This window comes from Nesoenas mayeri, assembly GCF_963082525.1.
Source record: "Nesoenas mayeri genome assembly, chromosome: 6".
Lineage (NCBI taxonomy): Eukaryota > Metazoa > Chordata > Aves > Columbiformes > Columbidae > Nesoenas > Nesoenas mayeri.
In genome coordinates this window covers 41,883,542-41,906,286 of record NC_137545.1, presented here as the reverse complement: position 1 = coordinate 41,906,286, position 22,745 = coordinate 41,883,542, and the positions used below count along the sequence as shown (strand labels likewise).

General features: G+C 42.3%; 1 protein-coding gene across 12 annotated transcripts in view; it reads right to left on the bottom strand.

Annotated features, from left to right (window-relative positions):
- Positions 1–6,431: 6,431 nt before the first annotated feature.
- MBD5 (methyl-CpG binding domain protein 5) overlaps positions 6,432–22,745 on the bottom strand; it is a 127,008-nt gene continuing 110,694 nt past the window's right edge. For 10 of the 12 annotated variants that reach the window (XM_080347337.1, XM_080347338.1, XM_080347331.1 and 7 more), the window contains 4 exons: positions 20,153–21,361; positions 14,493–14,605; positions 9,313–9,388; positions 6,432–7,166 (listed from right to left, as the gene is read on the bottom strand). In XM_080347337.1, coding sequence (XP_080203463.1) covers positions 7,095–7,166; positions 9,313–9,388; positions 14,493–14,605; positions 20,153–21,361 — 1,470 coding nt within the window. In that variant the 3' untranslated portion in view covers positions 6,432–7,094. Of the gene's footprint in view, positions 7,167–9,312; positions 9,389–14,492; positions 14,606–19,086; positions 19,225–20,152; positions 21,362–22,745 lie in introns of those variants that run through there. The other 2 variants (XM_080347333.1, XM_080347334.1) reach the window with 2 other exon arrangements.

Genomic DNA, 22,745 nt, shown 5'->3' with positions numbered 1-22,745 from the left:
CATCATTTGTTGCTTGCTGTGCTTTGCTGCCTTCCTTATATTCCCAGGTAATACAAGCTCTGCTGTTAGTGACCAGTTCTAACCAATGCAGGTATTTTTGTTGGCACTCTGTAAAACGTGACTATGTGTTTATCTCAGCCCATGTTCACAGTCCCCCAGCAGGAACCCTTTGCCTAGGATAGAAACAAATGCTCTGTACAGGTTTAATTTGTGCCATTACTGGGCTTCAGCCTAATTCTCCCACAACTATTCCAAGTATTTTAACAGGAATCGTGTGTAGTTTGGACGTGTGTTTCCATGCCTACACGTGTCTCATTTCAAGACAAACTCGTCCCACCTCACTCTTTGTGCGGATGCAAATGAGGTCACTGTTGGGGCTTTTTCTCCCTTTACAACCAGTCGCCCCTCACTGCTCCCTGACCCCAGGATAAACGGAGAAGCGTTTGAGATACATCTGGATTCAGCATCTGCACAGACACTTGTCCAAGGGGGTGCCCTAATGCACAATATCTGCAAACACTATTGCCATGTCACAGGTTTTATTTAGGGTTGAGAATACCACGCTTGTACTTTCATAGATCTCCCCAAATTTTTACAATCTAATTTTAATGCTAACATTTTCCTGTCTATTTTAATTCTTCCATCATAACCAAGTTTTAACTGCAAACATTTAGGTCCTTTCAGGTTTTTTCTGGCACTTTGCAATTGTGAGAGAAGCACCTGATGCTGCTGTGGACCTGTTGACTCTCTTCCCTTTTCCTGCCTTTTTCTAAGGGAAAAGTGAGTTTATTCATTCACGTTAATGGGTCCCATAGCAAAACTCAAACCCATTTCAGTACTACAGCACATGCTGAAGGGCCTAAAAACTATTTTTTTAATTAATTTAATCTTGCTTCCCTCTCCTGGAGACAGAAACTGTTCTGCGTTGTGCCCTGAAGACTTCACAAACTCAAATTACGGGTATATCTAGTAAGCCTTTCAACTACTTTCTATTCTACATAGTTTATACTGCTTTTAGTTCAGCTTCCACTTAAAACAACACATATATGATCAGGCTTTATTATGCAAAAATAGTTCTTGCAAAGCGTGCCAATGCAGCCTTAGGACTGTGGGATGAGAATATAAAACTCTTATGTTTAATAACTGGAGTAGAGGAGGTGTCAGGGATACTCCATGCTGCGCTATCACCGATTATGGGTGTTCCTGCCCATCAACAGGGTGTGTAACAACGTCAATACTCAGCTCATAAGGACCAATAACTTCGGTGTGTAACAACGTCAATACTCAGCTCATAAGGACCAATAACTTCCCTCATAATTTAAAAAGCCAATTAACAGAAAGGCTGTCATGACATTATCTGAAATGCCAAAAGCCTCAAATGTCATCATTTATATAAGCTTCCTTTTTTTTTGGTAAAAGAAATCTTTGAATTTTTCTTATATTGGTTGATGAAACTCTTGAAATGTATGAGACCAAGTCAAGGAACTACAGATTGTCCTTTTGGCCACAACTAATCAAATTAGAATAGAATTTTTTGCTGATTTCTCAGCTATAAATCTTCCCTATTTCCTCAGAAGGCAGCTCCCTGGATTGAGAACAGATAATGGTAAACCCCAATCCTTGTTGTTTTTATGACTTTTTATCAGAGAAAAAAAATCAGTGAGAGAAGCAAGAAATTATTTTCCTGGAACTGAAGGCAAGCAGTATTTCTACAGGAGTTAAGAATTGCTTCTCTTTCAAAAAGGCCTGAAATTATTGTGACTCGATGGGATGGAAACTTCTGAAGTGGGATGAAAAAGGTCTATTCTATAAACATGGTTTCCATGGGAAAAGTTGGTGGTTCGCCATAGCACTGACTTGGCAACACCCCCCAGCCACGTTCACAGCGACAGGTACATGTGAAGCAGAAAACAGCTGTTTACATTTATTTATATATATATATATATATATATACATATTTGAACCAAAAGCATTGATTATTTTATTCTTCCGTACTTTTAGGATTTTTTTTAGCAGCCTTAATTCTGGCACCTTGACATCTCCTGAGGGTGAGAACACTTATTTTTCCCTTATCCATACCGTCTCCCACGATCCCTGGTTTTAAATAACGGTTAATAGGTATTAAGGTGATTAGTGAAGTGAAATCATTAACTCTGGCAGGACTTACCTGCCCCAGCGCCCGGGACGTGGCTGCACCAGATGTTTCTTCTCCCATCCCACATTGTAGCTAGGTCAGCCCACACAAAGCCGGACTCAAACTCAGGCCCAGCTTGCCCAGACCCGACTCATCAGTGTCGCATTCTGTCAGTAATTCTGAAGTGCTGGCTGATTCTGCACGTTTACGGCTCTTTTCTGTGGCTTGGGGCAACCTGCATTAATTTTTGAGGGGGTTTGTGCACATGAATAAGCGTACAACTCTGTTTTCCCCACATTCTACTTCATCCAGGGTAAGTACATCAAAGCCCTCCCCATTCCCTATATTTTTTTCCAAAATAGGAACTCCCAGAAAGAATTTATATATATAAAAATACGTATTTTTTTTCTGTTCTAAATCCAACCCCTTATCTTCTCTTGAATGGCAACTCAATTACAAACACTTATCTCACAGCAGGTAAAAACGTGAGAGATGAAATTTCTCCAGAACATGCTTTTGCAGGGATTATTTCAAATCATATCTGATTTTTATATATATATATATTTAAAGCAACAACAAAAATCACTTTTAAGTGTTCCCAGCCAATAAATAAATTGTAAAACCCATCAGAGAGAAATGAACTTATGCAGGCCTGACTTCCCGCTGCTTCGCTTTCAAATGCAAAGCAAATATAATGTATGATTGTTCTGTTTCACTGTGGTTTACTCTGTTTTGCACTAAACAGCAGCTGGCAAAGGGTTGCCAGAGGCTGGTGGGATTTTTGGGGTGTGTGTATTTGGGCACCATTTATTACAGCAACACAGAACGAGTCCCTGATGTCACCCCCAGCGTTATTGTACAACACGAGTGCAGGCTTGGTGTTTCATTGTTAGCCGCTAGTTCTTGATAACGCTAATCAATATACAACAACCAGGGGCAGAAATGGGCTCCCAGAGCTTGGGGGGTTCTCAGGAAGCCCCCATGGAGATACATTTCTTTTTTATTGAAGTCTCCAAGTGTTTTTCTAGAGTTGATTTGACACCAGTGTGAATGGGGCTTGCAGTGAATTTTGGACTAAATGATCTGTTGATGTGCTTGGGGTTTTGTCCATCAGTTTAAAGCAATGGGTTAATGGTATATTTTTTGTGGAATCCTGAAATGTGAAGGTCAGCTTGCCCAGTTACACAGGTAGATACACCCACGGTGAGATGAGAGGAATGGATTTAACTGGGACGAGAAGGTCTTGGGTTGTGCGAGCAAAACCTTCAGCACCATCAGCTTCCTCAACTTACCCGTCGGACGTCAGTGCCAGAACCTTCGCGGTGGGCGCGGGAGGCAGGAGACGGACAACAGGTGACGGGATCTGCAGCCTGAACTGGGAATTCTCTTGGCTTTGATGTGTTTTAATCAACCTCCACCTTGTTGGTTGCTATTTAACCGGACAGTGGTGCCTGCAGCCCCGTTTCAGACCGGGCACCCTGGGGTGGCATCCGGCAAGTACAGAGCAAAACGGAGTCCCTGCCCCGAAGAGAACATCACAGGAGCTGGTTTTTCTGGTGATTTAATCATCATATTGACAACTTTATCAAAAATTACAAAACTGATATTAAAAAAATCTCTAATTCTTAGTAAGACTAGAATGGGTTTTGTTTTGTTTTTTCTTTTAAAAAATAGAAAAGCACTTTTCTGCTACTGCTCTTCTGGAATTCTCACATTACAACCCTACATAGCAAAATACAAACTGTAGCTAAGAAAGGTAGCGGTGCTACGGTCATTCAGTCCCCACGAGCCCTCTAATATCTCTACACCATCCAACTCAGGGATTCCAAAGGGTATCACATTGCTCAGAAACCTTCCGCAAAGCCTTAGGAAATACCTTTAAATTTTAACTCCTTTTTAACCCCTAAAACCTTAGACTGTGAATATAACAGACCTGGGACAATAAGAGGTGGGGTGTTCTTTTGAATTTTTTTGTTTTAAACTATGCAGTTATTATTTTTGCATCCAAACTTTTCCTGTCGGAAGTGAAAATAGGAAGAAAAGCCACTGAAATAAATGAAAATTGTTTGTTTGTTTGGTTGGTTGTTTTTTATGGTGTTCACAAAACGCTCCATAATAGAAAGAGGAGTATTTCCTTTAATTTGAACGTCATCCGAATGACTCAACCACATTGTCACCCACTTCGCAAAAAGAGAGCATAATAAATAAATAAATAAATAGACAAGAATACGTAACACTTTACAGCCTCAAAGGATCGCGCCGTTCCCTGCCCTGCCGAGATACCGATGGATGCCGCAGGCTCGCTTTACTCAGCCAGCTGGGTTTGGGCTGATTGTGCCATATTAATGACAAATAGAGTGCTGTTCCACTTTCCGCAATGGAGTATATTTTTTTTACCTTTTAAATATAGGAATTCTCTCTGAAATTAGAAAGTAGGCAAAAAGTATTCTTTAAACTTTTCATTTTTAAGTCTTCTATTAGAAAAAATAGAGATTTATTAAACAAAAAATAAGAAGGTAGAAAGAAGGGTTGGGCCTCCATCAAAAAAGTATATTATGCTTTAATGCAAAGAGAAAGAAATGGCTCTATGGGCAAAATTCAAGTACGAGTGACCAGTTTTTTAATCGTAAAGTAGGTGCAACATTTTTTTAAAATGTCACAACACCGCATGACCTGTAATGCTCACAATATTTACATTGACTGCTTACATGGAACCAGAAAAACTCTAAAAGAGAGAAGAAAAAGTCGGTATGGACTGAAACAAACTACTCCTAGACCACAGCAACGCCATTAACCCAGGAAATCAAGTGCACTAAATTACTCTCCATAGTCTACTGATGTAAATCTACATCGGGGAGAAAGTACAAACCTAAGGAGCCCAAATGCCTAAAGAAGGGTCAGTCAATACAAACTCGGCTCTAGGACAGAAAGCAAAAGGAGAAAGAGACGAGCTGGAGCCGGGGCCCGCACACCTGCACCCGCGCTGGGACACCCACGCCAGCGACTCTCGACACGCACACAGCGACTCGGGACGGGAAAGCGGGAGCGGAACTACACCCCCTGCCAAAAAACAGTAACAAAATGAATTTTTTTGAAAAATGAAGAAAATCGCTCACTTCACACGAGCTGGCATGGAGGATGGTGGCGTCATGGGAAAGACAAATGAACCCCGCGGAAGGAAGGAGGGAGGGATCCAGGCGCCGGAGCTGGCGTAGCCCTCGGGATATCCGGGGAGCGAGAGCCCTCGGGCCGAGGTGTGACAGCCCCAGTCACCCCGGGGAGCCAAGGGTCCCCGTGTCCCCAGGACAGTCACATCCTTACGCAGGAGTTGGGGATGGAAGAGGAGGAACCAGCCGGGATGCGGGCACCGGCCTCCCGGGATGCTGGTCACTGCCAGGGAGCTCCACAGTTGGGAATTCGGGGGGGAAATAAAAAGAAAAGGGAAATCTGAGGTACGTGGTTGGTCCCGGCTGCCGAGGTCGCGGTTACGGACGCCACCGCGGCACCGGGAATGGTGAGCTCAGAGGTATTTGTGGGAAGCCTTGAAGACAGAGGATGCTGCTGCTTCCATCACCATCGCACCACCGGCAGTGTTAAAAAGATAAATGAAATAAAATGGAAATAATGTTTGTGCTACACTTCCGTTCATTAATTTTATAATGGCTCATAGCTTTAGACTTTTAAATCTGTAGTGTATTAATTTTTTTCTACATATGTATCACATTTCTCACTTCATATAACATAAATAATTTGGTTAATAGATTTAACCTGCACATTTCAGCCACATTAATATATATAAGAATCTGTTAATGGTATAAATAATTCTTTTTAAATAAAATAAATCTGATATGTTACATAATACTGATAAAAATTACTGTTGCTAATAGTTTTGTAAGCCACCCTTGATTATTTGCGAGCTGGACACTGGAATGCCGTCTGTGAAGGCTGCCGACCCAAACTGCAATCAGTGCTGATCACACGAGTAGCACAGGGCCTCTGCCCCCTCCAAAGTGACCATGCTGCTTAACGACCTTAGATAATTTAAGCTAATCAACCTAGGGGGCTTGGGGGGTCAACGTTACGGGGGATAGAAAGTGTTTAATTTATCAGGTGGCTACGAAACTTCACCTACAGAAATGGCTGACTAAAATAGTCCATCTACTTTTTTTGTTTGTTTGTTTGTTTTCTTCTTCTTTTTAATAAAATCTACAGCATTCTACTTGAAAAGTTCAGTAAATAAAAACGCAACCGGCAGTTGCAGCCTTTGAATTCTGAATTAAGAGCCGCGATCCCACACCCCGTTAGGAATCCGCGAGGGTCATTCCCAACACACACTGTCCGTGGACACTCGGGGGCGTGAAGTGGATGCCATAATTAAGGTATTACATAATCATGCCTTCTCTCTGCTGTTAAATACAAAAACAGCATCTTTTACATTATCATATAAAAGCATTTAGGCTGTATTTTTATTTATCACTTTACACTGGTAGTCTCTTGTATGTGTACTCAATAGAAACCAAAGAATTTTGTACACTATTTTTTGTACAATAAAAGATAAAGTGTGCATTAGGTACGCTTGTACATGACAATATTGTACAATATTTACATTTCAGATATCACCATGAAATTCTGTATTATCTATATACACAATGAAAATTTCTCAGAAACATTTGGACTATTTCTTATAATCACAATTTTAGTATTATAGAAAAAAAAAATTCAGTAATCATCTGACATCGTTACTGCAACCATTCAAGATTTCTGATTGGCTTATCCAGCAACCGCTATCCCTCCTAATCATCAAAAATATTGTACCACTAATGCGCGTAGCACCCTGGGATGGTGTCTATCTGTCTTCATATAAATATTGATATAACCACGTCTATATCAATACCTACACACAGACTTATGTGCACGTTCAGTTTGATAAGTACTGGACCAGTAACAAGGACATTCAATGTTATCTAGAGATCTTCCTCCTCTTGGGTTTTGGAGGCTTCACTTGTCTGTCTCCCTGGGGGATTTGGTGGACCTAAAAATAAGTATATTTAACAGTTAGCAAAGAATATTGGTCAAAGTAACCAGCCAGTAATACATGAGTTACAGGATTGCTCGAGGTGCTGTTATAAAACCGTGCGTATTATCTTATGGAAACGCGAATTAAAAGGAACTTGGAGAACTTTGAGGCACTGGGGAGGAAAAGGTTGATGCTGCGGTCGGTGCATCTCAAACCTCTGCTGCCCCGGGGCTACAGGAGTTGTGAAACCGCATAATCGGCAACAAAACTGCAATTATGTCAAATTATTAGAGAGAAACCTTCATACATCATTGTGACCAGAGCGATAAAGTAGGTGGTGAGAAAACAGCGCTCACAAGTGGAAACCGGAGCAGTCAGCCGTGGTTTGCGGCAGCATCATTCAGGAACGAGCTGTGTTTGTGTAGGGAGCAAACTCTGTCTTCACCTAATTATTGAAAGGAAATGCTCAATTCCGAGCTGAACGCTGGATTAATCTGAGCCTGGAGCAGCTCTTGGCCACGGGCAGCTCGGTACGAGCGCAGGCGGAGGAGGCGCCGGGTGGAATGTCACCCCCATCTGCCGGCAGAACGGCCGCGCTGCCGGGAAGGGGTTTGCAGCTCCCAGGCTGCAGCCGGGCAACGGGCACAACCCCAATCGGGCAGAATTCCCTCCTTGTGACCAGCCCATATTCCTTCGGACCGCTACATTTATTACATGTTCACCTGCTCTTACCAATAACACTTTAATTATCTGTTTTCCATGTGCTTTTCATTTAAAACATTACTGATGTTTGAATAGGAGTGGTTAAAAAACCTGCAAGCGACTAAAAAGAGAACCAATGATTCCCTATGATTGTTTCTAAGAATCATAATCTTTATGGAAATAAACTCTGATCACCAGTTTTGTGACCAGATAATTAAAAGATAAATCAAGGCTGTGCAATGACACGCAGGCTGGTGCATCACAGAACGACCAGATCAGCAGATCCCATCACAGCAGGTTCCCCTGAGCGCCTTTATATCGCAATAAAGCGCACATCGTACAGTTTTTAGTGTTACTGGATTTATAGGTGAAAAAAAAGGTCCGGTCCAAGGAGAGCGGGGGTGGAGCGGACACGGAGCTGCGTGTGCCAAACACATGCCCTGTGTTTATTTGGGACAGACCTGCAGACAGATCCTGCTGCGCTTTTCCTTCCAAAGACAGGAGGACAACACGTTTTAAACCACAACTCAATCTCATTTTGTACAATTCGCAAGTTTAAACAAAAGACTTGATCTTGTTATGACTTATGGCAGCCATTAAAGCTACTGAATAATTATTTACTATTTCTTGGTGGCTCTGAAACCAGTTCTAGGGCTGCAGTTCTGGATACGTTTCCTTTTATGTATCTCCAGTAGTTTCCCCAAAGTTTTACCACTTCTAAACTAGCCCATGTATGAGCATCTTCAGTACTGAGCGTCGAATACCAGGAAAAAGACTTTCTCATATATTCAAGTGTTTTATAATTAATAACTTGAATAACTCCTACTGTGAGAGGTTCGACATGCTGTGATAGACTTTTTTCCTTTTAAAATGTGCTCCAATTGAATTACAGACATATATGAAAATGAACATATTACATAAAACAAATTTTGTATTAGAAAGATACTGAGACGACACAGTAACAGTGTCAATATTTCAATATTTAGACTTGATATTTAAAATAATCTTACCTTACGTGGCAGTATCTTTCGTTTCAGCTAAGGAAAGCTCTACTCGAAGAGTTTTACATTGGAAAGAATGATGCTTTTAAATGTGCTTTCAATATCATGCCACTCAAACTGAAACACTAATGAGCCTGATTTTGTGGCACCGGCCAGAGAAAACCCTTGTAATATGGGCAGGACTGGAACTGATCCCAATATTATGAGGCTGCAAGAGTGACAGTATGTCCTTTGTAAAGTATAATGTAACTGAAATTCTACAGATTTTCCTATTTTTCAGAATATTTGCAAAAGTTTTTTAATACAGGAGAAATAGTGAAAATTTCACATTCCTTAAGAAAACATAAACAGCATTTATGTTAGAAAGCACCCCAACCCAACGCCCCCGTCACCTTCAACTGCTGCACATGCAGAACCACAGGAAAAGCAGATTATTGCTAACGTGAAGAGAGACTTACATTCCCAGACATTTTGTCTAGTTCGCTCATGGCCTCGTGTATAGCAGCTTCTAAATGGTTATTTAGCTTTCCACTTCTAGGAAGAAAAAAACAATGCCATCAGTTCATTCTTAGGAGCAGAAGAAAACTTTAAAAAATTCATTATAAACACATTGGATATATTCAAGTAGCTGTAGAGCCTCCCAGGTTGTTACAGCACAAATAAAAATATCCAGGCGCGAGCTCTTCCAAAGTTAAATATCCCTTTAAACTTGACATAGCCAGAGGAAAACAGGTCATATTAGTCCTCAAAAATGTTGCTAGTTTTGCATGGAATGACAGCACATCAAGGGCAATGGCCAAGGTACGGAGATGACTTTCTTCTTCCAAACAAAAAGTGGCCCCAGGTGACGGGGCCACATCTGCTTTTACAGGGACATTTGTGATTTAACGTGTATTTCTTTAAGGAGGTTTCCCACTTGCACTCCAGGTCACACTCCTCCGTGTTCACATCGCAGATTTTCCAGCGAGCAAAGACTACCTGAGCATCCGTTACTACTGCTTATTGACAGCTTGTTGAGGATCTGTGCTTAAAATCAGGTAGATATATATATATAGATATATATATATATGTATATATATATATGTATATATGTATATATTTAGACAGGCTGGTTCATTCATGCCTGCAGCTGAACAGGTACATTTAGAAGAGCAATGAATGTGAAGAGAAATGGCTGAATATGGGATGAGCAAGAGATCATCCTGGAGATGAGAGGCGTTATGAGCATATACATATATATTTTTTTATATATATATATTCTCAGCAAAAAAACAAAGTGCAGTTATCCCTGCTCTGGAGCTGCAGCAGCGAGGGGAGCAGGAGGAGAGAAAGGAGGGACAACAATGGCAGCGAACAGCCCATCCCACACTGGCGAGGCGCCGGGTCGCTGGGACTGCCCCGCACAGGAGGAGACACTTCCTAAGATCTTCCCTTTTAATCCAGAAAGATCATCACATCAGCTGGGACATTCTTCCCTGGGATTCACAGCAACTAAAAGCGCTGGCCAAAGGACGTAGCAGAGCTGCTACCCAGCCAGCTCCACGCTCCTTCCGTCCAGAGTTCAGCAGGATGATGGTCCCACCATCGGCACAGCGGGAGAACAAAGCCAGCAGATCAGAGGGGCTGGTGTTCGTTATTCTGGTGACACGTTCCCTAAGAGCACTTTGCACGGGGCAGCTGTGCTAAACCAGAGCACGGATTGCACAAAAAAACTCAAACATCAAAAAGCCTGACCGACCTGGTTGCGCAAAGTGAAGAACCACAGGGCTGCAGGCGCTGAGGGAGCCGCACGAGTTTATATAAGTTTATATAATGGTAAAGGGGTTTTCTGCAATTTTAAAACTACATATCCTGTTGTAGTTTAAATCAACTGGAGGAATGATGAGATAAACTGAAATAAAGATTCTCATACAAAGCCTGACGTCCAGCTGGGTTTCTGAACTGCTTGAGCTACACGGCTTGCAAACCCAAGCTTAAGCTATGCAACTTGGCCAAGTGAAGGCAGCCTTGGATATTGTAAATAATGAACAAATATCGTTTAGTGGCAGCATAACTTCCTAGAAAGGTAACACAACTCTGTTTACAACGCAGCTATATTAATAACTGATAACATCACCGACCTGCATGTCATTTAGAAGCAGATTTCAGATGTCAAGTCACCTATACGTGATGCAAAGTTATTAGATCAATATTGTGCTCTACCAGCAACCCACTCTCGTGGTACCTATGAAATTATTGCTACTAGTCAAACCAGACATTTGAAAGTATTTAAAATACAAATAACCATTTGAATTGTAGTCTCAAGACACCGCTGCCATGTTCATTGTCCGGTGAAGATGATGATCAGCCCTGAGCAAATAGAAGTTTCCGAGGTGCCCATCACTGAAACGCCCGTTTACCGCAGACAAAACACTGCAGCCAAAAACCTGAGACTTTGACATCAGAGGAACATGCGCATCGGGTCTCTAGCGATCCAAAGCAACCCGTGTACATCCCAATTTTTTGTCAAATGGCATCTAGAAGATTCTAGCACCAGTTTGTTCCTCTCATTAAAAAGCAGCTTATTATCTCTTAGAAAACCTCTCCTGGCCAACAGCTCTGGAGAAGGATTTCAGTTCCTTCCCTTGGGGAGGATAACGAGTAACCTTTTGTCAGAAAGGTTCTCTTAATCCTCCTCTTCCCTACTCAGGCCTATCCAAATTTTACCATATTGGCTCATCCCAATGAAGTCTGGGCCCGTGTAGAGCTGAAGCTCCATCTCCCAGTGGACAGACCCCAGGTGTCACCTTGCTGCTCCAGGCAGCTCCCGCAGCGATAACGGGGACGTGTGAGAGCGCCCACCCTGCTCGACCCTAACGGGACGGGACAAGCTGCTACTGGAGTCCCCCCAGGAGAGAACAGAGACACTTAGACTGGGTCAGGATAGAGAACGATTGGGGCTGGAGGTTGGAAAGGTAGTGGCAGAGATGTTCTTCCCTTACTGGAGCCCTGGTCAACTCTGAACACTGCTCACGTCCAAGAGGAAGGACGTCAGAGACGGAACGCCTCAACTCTAGGAAGCCACGGCCCAAACGTCATTCTGAAAGAACTCGGGACGGATGGTAGAGGTGGGGACGGCAGGGATGGTAAATGGCACATCCCTGACAAAAGAGAAGGCGGGTGTGTGAAATGCCACACAGAGGAACCAGAAACCACAGCAGAAGGAGACACTGGTGCTGGGTGTGACCCACGGGAGGTGCTGGGACAGGAGAACACTTGTGGACAGAGGAATATAGATAACTACGAAGCTTGGAGAGAACAAAGATTAGAGCAGACAAGGCTCTGCTAAGGGAAGACCAGGTCACCAGCAGATTGTCTTCTAGAGACCATGACCAGACAGGTGAGGAAACGGCCGCACTGTGACCTGCTGGAAGCAGGAAGAGCCGGCCTGGGGAAGAACGGAGCGGCTGAGACGAGACGGAACCCAGCGAGGCTGGGATGGCTCAGCGGTTCTGACAAGGCACAGAATAAATCCCAGGTTACAGATTCACCCCACGGCTCGGAGGTAACCCCAGCAAACACCTCATCACAGCTACACACAACGTGCTGGATCTCACTGCCAGCCACAAAGCTCCGTGTGACACAGGTAACACTTGTGACTGTGCTGACCACATGTGCTACAGCGACTTTTTGTTTTCTGTTGTCCTGTTTAGAAACCTGAGAAACTAAGTAACAAACCATTTAAAAAACTGAAGGTTAGGTTAAGATTTACAATTCACAAATACTGGATTTAGGGTGCAACTTGATTACCTCCTTATTATCATACTGGTTTTAGCTTTGCGCATATTTTTCATCTTCGATTTAGTTTTGATAATTTTATGTTTAATATATATTACAGGAGATTGAGTTAAGACTGTGCAGTGAAGGAGATTACTGCAGTAGTCCTGTGAGTAACATCTAGTGCCAAAATTGGGCAACATACGAGGGCTGAGAGACAAACTGTAGGAACGCAAAGGATAATTCCTGGGGTTAAGGTATCTGAATGTCATTTTGAGGACCTGGCCGATCACCCTGCTCTGCTACAGACTCTGGACCTGTGTGATGCTCGTCTACTCTGTCTCAACATAAATCTCTCCCGAGTTCCTTTACCCATGTCGTCTTCACTACAGAAGCGTTCAACTCAATGCCAGTACGTGATACATGTACATGCTGAGTACGTACAGGTAGGAAATAGGAGTATTAGACATGTAGCAACTAGATCTAATGTTAAGTGTTTTAAAAAATCTGGACCTGTGTGTAACAAGATGCTACAGAGACACATAGCAGAAAGAAGACCATAGGGGAGAGAGAGAACTTTTTGGATGACTTTAACAACAGTACACAGGAAAAGAAGGAGGACTCCAGGAAACAGTAACAAAAGATTTGAACTATGAAATAAGCACAAGTTGAAATATGGAGAAAAAACCTGTCTGGGGTGTTTGTTTTCTCTTGTTTCCTTAAGGGCAAGAGATGGGGCAGAAGCAGAAATGCCACAAAAAAAGGTGGCTATGTTCAGCGGGTCTGCAGCCCAGCCCTGCAGTCTGCTAAATGCACAAATGCACATCAGAGCATGGGGATTTTTCTTAAATTGCACTGTTTTATAACACTCTTTACACTTGCTCCCGGTGTCACCTCACTTCAGTCACCTATTTCGCTTCAGGGACGCGAGCAAATAACTGGGGAGGTGCCAAAAGCCCTTTTCTGTTCTCCCCGCGTGCCCTGAAATGCCAGGAAGATATTTTGAGGACGATCTTGGAAAAAACAACCAGCGCCATTGTCTCATTGGCATAAGAAGATATTTCTCTTAAGCGCCGCGCGACATATAAATAGCAGAAAAGCTCACGCCTTAAAAGGAGCTGAAGACAAATAATTATTTAATTCCTTTAAGCCTGCGCTTATTGTGCTAAAGTATTGCAGCTGACTTTCAGTTCTCCCACAAAGTGACACATTTTCACTGCCACAGTAAACAAGCAACAGCAACCCCAGCACAAATCCAAACCATTTTTGCTTTTCTATCCTTTCACAGCTGTCCAGGACGTTTTTGTCCTAAAGTCAACGCTTTCCTCTTTCTGTCTGTGCTGATGCTTCACGTCCTAACACTTACTGTTTCACAGCCTCTGTATCCTTGTATATTTGTAAATAAAAGCTACAAGGCAAGATAAAACCAAGCGGTTCATAGTGTCTGACACAAAGCTCTGGTTAAATACAGCCAGACCCCACAGATTCCAGAACGCTTCTTGGTAACGGGCAATAAAGGGAATTTATCTGAATAAACCTGTGCTGGGCCTGCAGGAGCTGCCAGAGGGACAGCGAAGAGATCAAAGCTGCTTTCGGTCACAATAGTGTTGATAGAATAACTTTTTCTTCTGTAAATTAGAAATCCTACACTTGAAAGCTCTAACAAGCAGGCTGACATTTTACAAAGGCTACTGTAAATATCAGAAGATGCAATAAAAATGCAGATATCAAAGATCACAGATGATTATCATAAGCAACAGGAGGGATTCAGAAGATGAACTCTTCAGTTTGGTGGACCTGCTAACTCTCCAAAATAAGAGTGTCGGGCAGGAAAGGAATGGAATTAATCCATTTCACGGGTAAATAAATGAGTTTTCCTTACTTTCTGTTCCTTTTCCTGGCTCGGCTGTAAGCTTCCAGACCTTCCGTTAGTGTCTTCAGCTTCTCCGGCTCCACCTGAGTGAAGGTATGAACACCAAACCACATTACCCAGACCTGCAATTATTAAACACCGCTTTTACTTTACTGCTAGACATGCATTAGTACGGAGCCTAATTTCTGCTGCATCCATAAGACAATAACCTTCCCAGCAAAGAATTAATTAATGTATGGCCATATACACCACCTCACACATATATGTATAGAATTTCTCTACACGTCCACACCACTAGCAATAAAAATACAAAAAACCAAACCCAGGACACTTAAGAAAACAAAACTAAGAAGGAAAATACTATTTTTTAAGCTTTGTCTTTATATTATTAGCACTGCTGTTGAAATGCGATGTTTTGTACTCCCATTTTACAAATGTATTTTACGCCTGGAATGCATTAAACCACCAAGTTGCCCGGTACACGGTGTGATTTTTACAGATGGGCTCAACACAAAAGTGTTTCGTATCACCTCAGATTTTTGGGTAAAACATTTAAGGCCCCATTTCAGCGACGCTGCTGGTGCCACGGCCAAGTTCATTCCCGTCTCCGAAAAGCCACGGTCTGCGCTTAAGTTCAAAAGCTCAAGGCCTTAAACAGGATGAGCAGCTTTAGTTATGAGCTATGAGTTGAGTCTTAGCTAGAGCTCGCCTTAGCCAGCTCATTTATTGCTCCAGAGAAATGTCTTTTTAAGTTTTCTTACTTAAGGATGGTCTTTAGCGACTTGCCGAGTCAGGAATGAACTTGAGCACGTGCTCAACAGGGTTGCTGAGCTGGCATTGAAAATGCTTTAACTGGAACTTGACATTCTCCTGAAACCAAGCAGAATTATCATCTTTTAAACAACTTGTATACAAAGCACTGCGTCTGATCGCTGGCACCACTGGGTAGGTACCCGTCGGCACTCGGATAAACAAGACAAACGTGAAAGAAAACTAATTATATCGTCCATATGATCTCATCGTTTGCATTCTCAACACATTAGTCCACTTAACTCCGCTTGTTATTTTGATTTGGCTCAGTCATTTCTGCTTGTAAAAACAAGAAAAGGTATTGAAACACATCAATTTAAAGAAAACAAATGGACAGACTCCTTCTTCTTGGTCATTATTGCTACATTTTGCTTGGCTTATTTTTTAATCTTCGCATAACTTAACAAGAACCTTCTAATATTTCATTAAAAATCACAGCTTGTATTCTGATACAAGGCAAATTAATTCAATAAATACAAATTTATTAAATGGGCCTATATACAACCCAAGAAACAAATTTAAATGCAAATTCCCTCTAAATGCAGCCTTTCGATTACTAAATCATTTATCTTCACAACGAAACCGCATTTCAGACGTGACAACGTGAAGTTAATGAGTGAGCAAGTTGTCAAAACCTCGTGAAATAAGGCCTGATATAATAAATGTTTAGACCAAATTTCACACATCTTGAACTTACGCATCCGATAATGAAACTGGGGAATTAGTGGCGTTTCAGGAACTTACAGGACAAGAGTCATTATTGATTAAAATCTGCAGATGGAGAGGCAGGAATTCTATTTTCATTAAATAGATTCCATTATGCCGCAGACGGCAGCACTTTTCCCTTCAAACCATACTTACTGTTCATGGAAGAGGGCAAATACTTCAAATATTTCCAGACTTTGGCAACATACAAACACTAAACAGGAAACTTATATTTTTCAAGCTGAACAGAATTAAAGAGCAATAACATGAACATCTCAATCTTCTACCAAGGAAATTTTACTACGTGTCAGAGCTGTCGTGAATGCCAAATTGTACATCATCCATACCCATGAGATATATATGTGTGTATACAAGGAACAAACTTTGTGAAGGGTTGTATATATCTGCTGTGAGATATGTAAGAAAATTCAATGCAAAATATTTTTACGAAGAGCTGATATGTCTGGGTAACAAGGGACTTAAGTGACAAAAAGGCATCAGTAGCATCATATTGTTAATATAACACCGTATTGGAAGCAACTCTAACGGATATATTTGAATTAAGAATATAATCCGCCTTCATTTACAATAAGCCATTACAACACTAAATAATACATACAAAGGGGATTTCCAGGCCAGTGATAAATCACACCTATTGTTACCGGTAGAACTATAAAAGCTGTGTTGAAACAACCTGATTTAATCGATGGCAAGTCCTGTTGCCAACAACCCTTGCCCCATAGGAACCCCCATGGAACGCACTAATGACAGCAACTGCTCCTCTCACAAACCCTCGGACTGTTGCTCTCAAAACCTTGTTCCTGTTTAGGTGATTTGTATACTAATCAAGTTAATTACTTAATGAAATACACATCCTCTGGTTTGGGATGTACGCAGCTCCAGGTTTGCTTCTTGCCTTTGCAGACATTGCTGCTGCTGTTGCACTTCCCTTGGGTTCTGATTTAATTTTCCAAGCCCAAAAGGTGGCATTCACAAGGAAACGAAGGTGCCGCATTCCTCTCTTCTCGTACGGAAACACCGTTCTAGCTGCTCTTCAAACAGAAGCCTTATTACACTTAATACCCAAGTCTTTTAAATGGAAACAAAAATCAAATTATGCACGATATAAAGAACAGACAATATACAAAGTACCGGGAAATCCCAACAGCATAGCACAGCTCATCTTACAATATAGGTTAACATTTGATTGTACAAATACTCTAAAAGAAGTTTTAAGAAAGCTCTGCAGAAAATACAATTTTCAGAACTAGTGCTTGTGACTCCCAGCATGGAGCGTGACCTTCCGCGCTGTTTGAAGAGCAGGATTTCTGAAGACCAGTTGTTTCCAGTGTTGTTTCTTTTTGGTTTTCAAGAGTTTTTGTTGCTCCTCCTTTTCCTTTCCTTTCCTTTCCTTTCCTTTCCTTTCCTTTCCTTTCCTTTCCTTTCCTTTCCTTTCCTTTCCTTTCCTTTCCTTTCCTTTCCTTTCCTTTCCTTTCCTTTCCTTTCCCTTTCCTTTCCTTTCCTTTCCTCCCTTTTCCCCTTTCCCCTTTCCTTTCCCCTTTGCTTTCCTTTCCCCTTTCCCCTTTCCTTTCCCCTTTCCCCTTTCCTTTCCCTTCCCCTTTCCTTTCCCTTCCCCTTTCCTTTCCTCTTCCCCTTTCCTTTCCTTTCCTTTCCTTTCCTTTCCTTTCCTTTCCTTTCCTTTCCTTTCCTTTCCTTTCCTTTCCTTTCCTTTCCTTTCCTTTCCCTTCCCCTTTCCTTTCCTCTTCCCCTTTCCCTTCCTCTTCCCCTTTCCCCTTTCCTTTCCTTTCCTTTCCTTTCCTTTCCTTTCCTTTCCTTTCCTTTCCTTTCCTTTCCCTTCCCCTTTCCTTTCCTCTTCCCCTTTCCCCTTTCCTTTCCTTTCCTTTCCTTTCCTTTCCTTTCCTTTCCTTTCCTTTCCTCTTCCCCTTTCCTTTCCTCTTCCCCTTTCCCCTTTCCTTTCCCTTTCCCTTTTCCTTTCCCTTTCCCCGAAGCCCATGGCTGTACAAGGCGCTATAGGAGTGTTTGAACACGTATACATTGTCACCATACATGGGCGTTCCTGCCTATTTTCACCCCAAACCAGAACTATCAGCCGGCACATTCCCATCTTCACCTCTTGCAGATTCTTGCATCCCACCTTCCAACCTCAACTCCCGACCTTCGGAACGGTCGGTCACTCTCTACTTCTTCATTGGCAAAAATTAGATATACATTTTCTACTTGGAATTTAAAATGATGACCTGAAGGGATCCATTCCGTGAGGCTTCCCGACGAAGAACTTGGCACAGTCTCTCTTGCTGCCTCCATGAGTGCTTCGGCAGCACGTACAGCAACGTATGGATTTCCACACAGCAACGTATGGATTTCCACAGTCTGCTTCCCCCTCCTTTGTGCTCCAGTATACAATAAAATCCGTGCCGCCGCATGTAACATTACACAATGCTTGTATCACGTATGTACAAGGCACAAAATTAAAGGTGGCAGGCTTGCACAAAAGCAACTCTATATTCTGGTGTCCACGAACCAGGGAGTAAACTTATAAAATTGCTAAGGAATGCAAATAAAACAATGTCACAACTTTACAGAAGTTATAAAAAATATGCTCTTAAATTGTACCACGACAGTCATATAGATATGGATACACAGTTTTGTGAAGTTAATACATAAATGCATACTTGAAATGCACGGGCAGTGTAATGACTGTATTCCCAATTCACACAGGATGGTAATACTGCATACCTCCTCATTTTCCTGATTTGTTTAATCTTGTACAGTCTGTGGCCTCTCTCGTTTGCCTGTCCTTTATAAACTGAATTGTAATTTGGGGATTTAACCTTTATAGGGAACAAACGTAAGCATTCAAATATTGTTACTATAGTACAGTGATTTCTCTAAAGTAAATACTTTTGTTACTCAGATTCTTTGAAACTTTTGTGACCGAGAAGATGGACAAAGAAACCATCTGTGAAAAGACTGAAGTTCTCTTGAAGTTGGGTTGAAATCATTCTGGCCAAGCATCGTACCAGGTATTTCCAGTACCGATGACTCTAAGACCTGTTGCCGTGCTTGGGGAACTTCCACTTGCACGTGGGGCTCAGGTAACCCTGCGATCACGACCGTCAGACCAGCGGCGGTTGCACCAGAGACACCAATTCCAGCGCCAGAAGGTCCTGAGCTGGTCCCTGGCGGTGCAGGAGGACCCCTGTACCTGCCGTTGGCCAAATTTGGGGAAAACAAACACTTTGGTCCAACTCACTATCTCCACTTTGTGTTTCTATGACTATGTTGTGCAATATCCCCAGCAGGTATATGGGGAAAAAGGCATAATTTTAAAGTGATTTGATTTGTGTCAGAGGTAAAATGTGATTTCATAGCCCTTTCCTTTCTGCTTGCATATTTTGAAAATCTGCATTTTCTAACCCAGCACTTTGCTTTTGGAAGAGGTGAAATATTTTCTAAGAACTACAAAAATATGTTATACAAGTAACGGAGATCAGAATTTGAAATATTTATCTTAATCAAATAACCAATAACTCCCTGATAACTGTGTTTTCTGTGTATTCTCCAACAAGCATGTGATTTGTCGCCAAAAAAAGAATGGATTTTACTACGAAAGAATGAACGGGAACGCGTTCCTCACTGCTAAAAGATGGTCCAAACCTCCTTTCCAGGTGAACACGGGCATGCTTTTCCTCTTGAAGAGCATATGCGTCAATCACCAAACTTTTACTTATTGCAGACCCCTCAATCTGATTTGATCAGCTTTCAACACTTTCAGATATCCCCACATCACGTTCTTTGGACACAGCCAGAACTCCAACTAAATACACCACATAAGTTATACATTGTTTTGTTAAGAACATTTTTTCTGTAGCAAGTCTTTTGTGCACAAACCAGTAAAGCATAATCGGGCCAAAATAGAATCTGTTTCAAGGCACTGGTAGAAGTTAGATAACTACGGGAAAAACTCAGTTCTGCGAGCTATAGTTATGATAAAAAGCAATTTGTACTACTAAAATAAGAGACAAAGAAAAATAAAGAACGGATTGAGATAGGTTTGAGAAAAATTGGCATGGGCATAGGTACATGTGTGGGTAGAGAGATATAGAGATATGTGCATATATATATAAATATACCTTCCCCTCCTCAGCGTTTTGTTGACATGAATTGTGAACTTCTTCTTCTCTGACTAGTTTCCCAGGCCATGAAGTCAGTCCTTTGATTTGGCCCCAGACCAAGTCGCCAACGTTAAACGTCCTCGGCCTGTAATGGATCAGCTCGTTGGAAGAAGGGGAGTCGGGGTTCCTTAGGTCATCTTCACTACTGATGCTTTTAGCATCCGAAGGGCTAGGCACACACCCGTTAATGCTTTTGGCATTAAAATCTCCATTGTAATGGATGTAGTCTTTCACTAACGAACTTTCCAAGCTGTTTGAGGAACTTGGAGATTGCTCTTCCAGAACCAGGTCTTGTTTGGAAGTGTTCAGCAACTCCCCAAACCCCCTGTTCTGCTGAGGCCTGTTTCCGTTGATGTGTGCACATCGTTCCACAGTGTTCTCCAGTCTTTCCTTAAAACTCATCATAGTTCTTTTGTAATTGTTATACCTGAAATTCTCCTCCAACATTTTCTCACTCTGACAGTTTCGCTGTGACAACAGTATCTGATGCTGCTCACCTTGCAGCAGCGGCAGTGTGGAGATGTTATTGGGCCTTTCGTGACAAGGACTGCTATGGATGTGGGTAGAGTGCTCTAGAAACTCATCGCATTTCCACCTATTTATCTCACTGACAGGACTTTGCTCCCCTTCCCACTGTTTTTTGGGCGTGTTACAACTTGTTGATTTGTAATATTCATACCCATCCCCTTCGCTGGAATTTTTACCGTGCTCTGAATTCTTCAGCACTCGCGGTCCCCTCGCGTTCCTTATCCTACCTTCGTGATCAGAAACGGCGACGTTTCTTCCGTGGATTACCGCACTGACAGCACTGGAGAGATTTAACGGGTCGCCAATTGAGGCTGTGAAGGCACTCATGGCACTCAACGCTGGAATGGGACTCATCTGCGTGGTACTGCTAACGGCGGTGGTGATTACCACTTGCATTCCTTTGCTCGCAGCATCTACAACCGCTTTGTAGATGGCGTCCACCGCCGTATCGCCCTGAGCAGCGATGCTGAGGTTGTCCTTCGCCTGTTGTCCGAGAGGTGGTTCAGTTCTTTGCTGCAAATCACAAGATGTTTCTTGGAAAGGAGGAAGCATAGTGCCGGAGCTCTCAGGAACCGGGGCCATTCCCATCTGCGTGATCATCCTCTTGTTCAGGACAGCAGCGTCTTCCTGCATTCTCACCTGGAAAGAGTGGAGGAAAAGATGCAAATTGCTATTCTGCCTCAAGTTCCATTTCAATAGATGGACTTTGATTCATTTTAATTAAAAAAAAAAAATCAGGATGGCCAGGGTGATTATTTGTTACAGTACGTAATTTTGCGTTGGTTATATATCAGTTATGAATTGTAATGCTGGACAAGCTAGACAGAAAACAAAACCCCCGTTATCTAGAGGAGAACAGAACCACTGGCTGTCGGGCTTTGCCTCATGGATCAAAACAGATGCCTTGCATGAAACAATATAACCTAGCAGGCACTGCTGGGACTACATGACCATCTCTTTCAGAGCATTTGCAGGGGTTTCCTCTCCTCATTGAAGTAGAGCACTCTCCTTTTACCTCTCAAGACCTAAACAGCTCCACCAAGGTCAATATTTTGGATCTCAACCATTCTCTTTTGCTCCTTCCCAGACCCTAATTTTGCTTCTTTCCTCCCTAACGACTGTTCTTCTGGGCTCTTTGTCTGATCCTCATTCAATTTCTGGACTACAGACCCATCGCTCTGTCCTCCTATTTTTCCCCTTTCCGTTACGTGCTTCTCTCGCGGGATCTTTTTGTACTTCAGTCCCTTGTCCCCCACACCTGCATCCCTTTGCACTGCAGCTGTCATGCGGGGCACTGCCACGGTAAACCGTAACCTTCAGACTAAAGAAAACCTGCTTTTGATATTTCTTGTCACAGACGTAGGCAGTGAAGACGATGTCAATAATAGTGCTACAACAAAACACTGTAAAAAACAAGAGCAAATCATTTCTAAAAGCTCCTTTGAATACTTACTATTACTATGCATATAACTGAGAATCTGAAGCAAAAAATAGCGATGAATCTATGCGAATTCATTCAGAACTGAAGAGAGGTAACAGGCAGTCAGAGGACTGTGATTTTGCGCCAGCAGTGAAATATCTATGCTGAGAAAATGACACATCGTCTGTATCTTAAAGAGTAAAAGCCCTTTTGGCGCTATCCGCAGGCTTCTGCCTTCACGTCTGCAGCAAGCACCGCAATACCGAATGAGAGCAAATACGCATTGTAACTCGGGTTTTATTACTTATTTTGGTTGCTATGCTTCCTGCCAGCGTTAGTACAACAGTTCAACTTGCATTAGGAAGAATCGTCTATTCAGGTGGACAGCAGGGAGGTCTCATTTTTGCTCAGTTTGTCATTGTTTTTTCATTCTAATGCCTGTTTTCTTCAGTCTGTACAACCCACATCACAGCCAGCTCCTCAACACCAGTGGGAATATAAAAGGACCGGTACATACAGCCACCTATAATCATTTATTAAGTTTCTAATTACTGTAAAGTGGTCTGAATATTCATTTCTCATCACTGAATCATTTCACTGGTC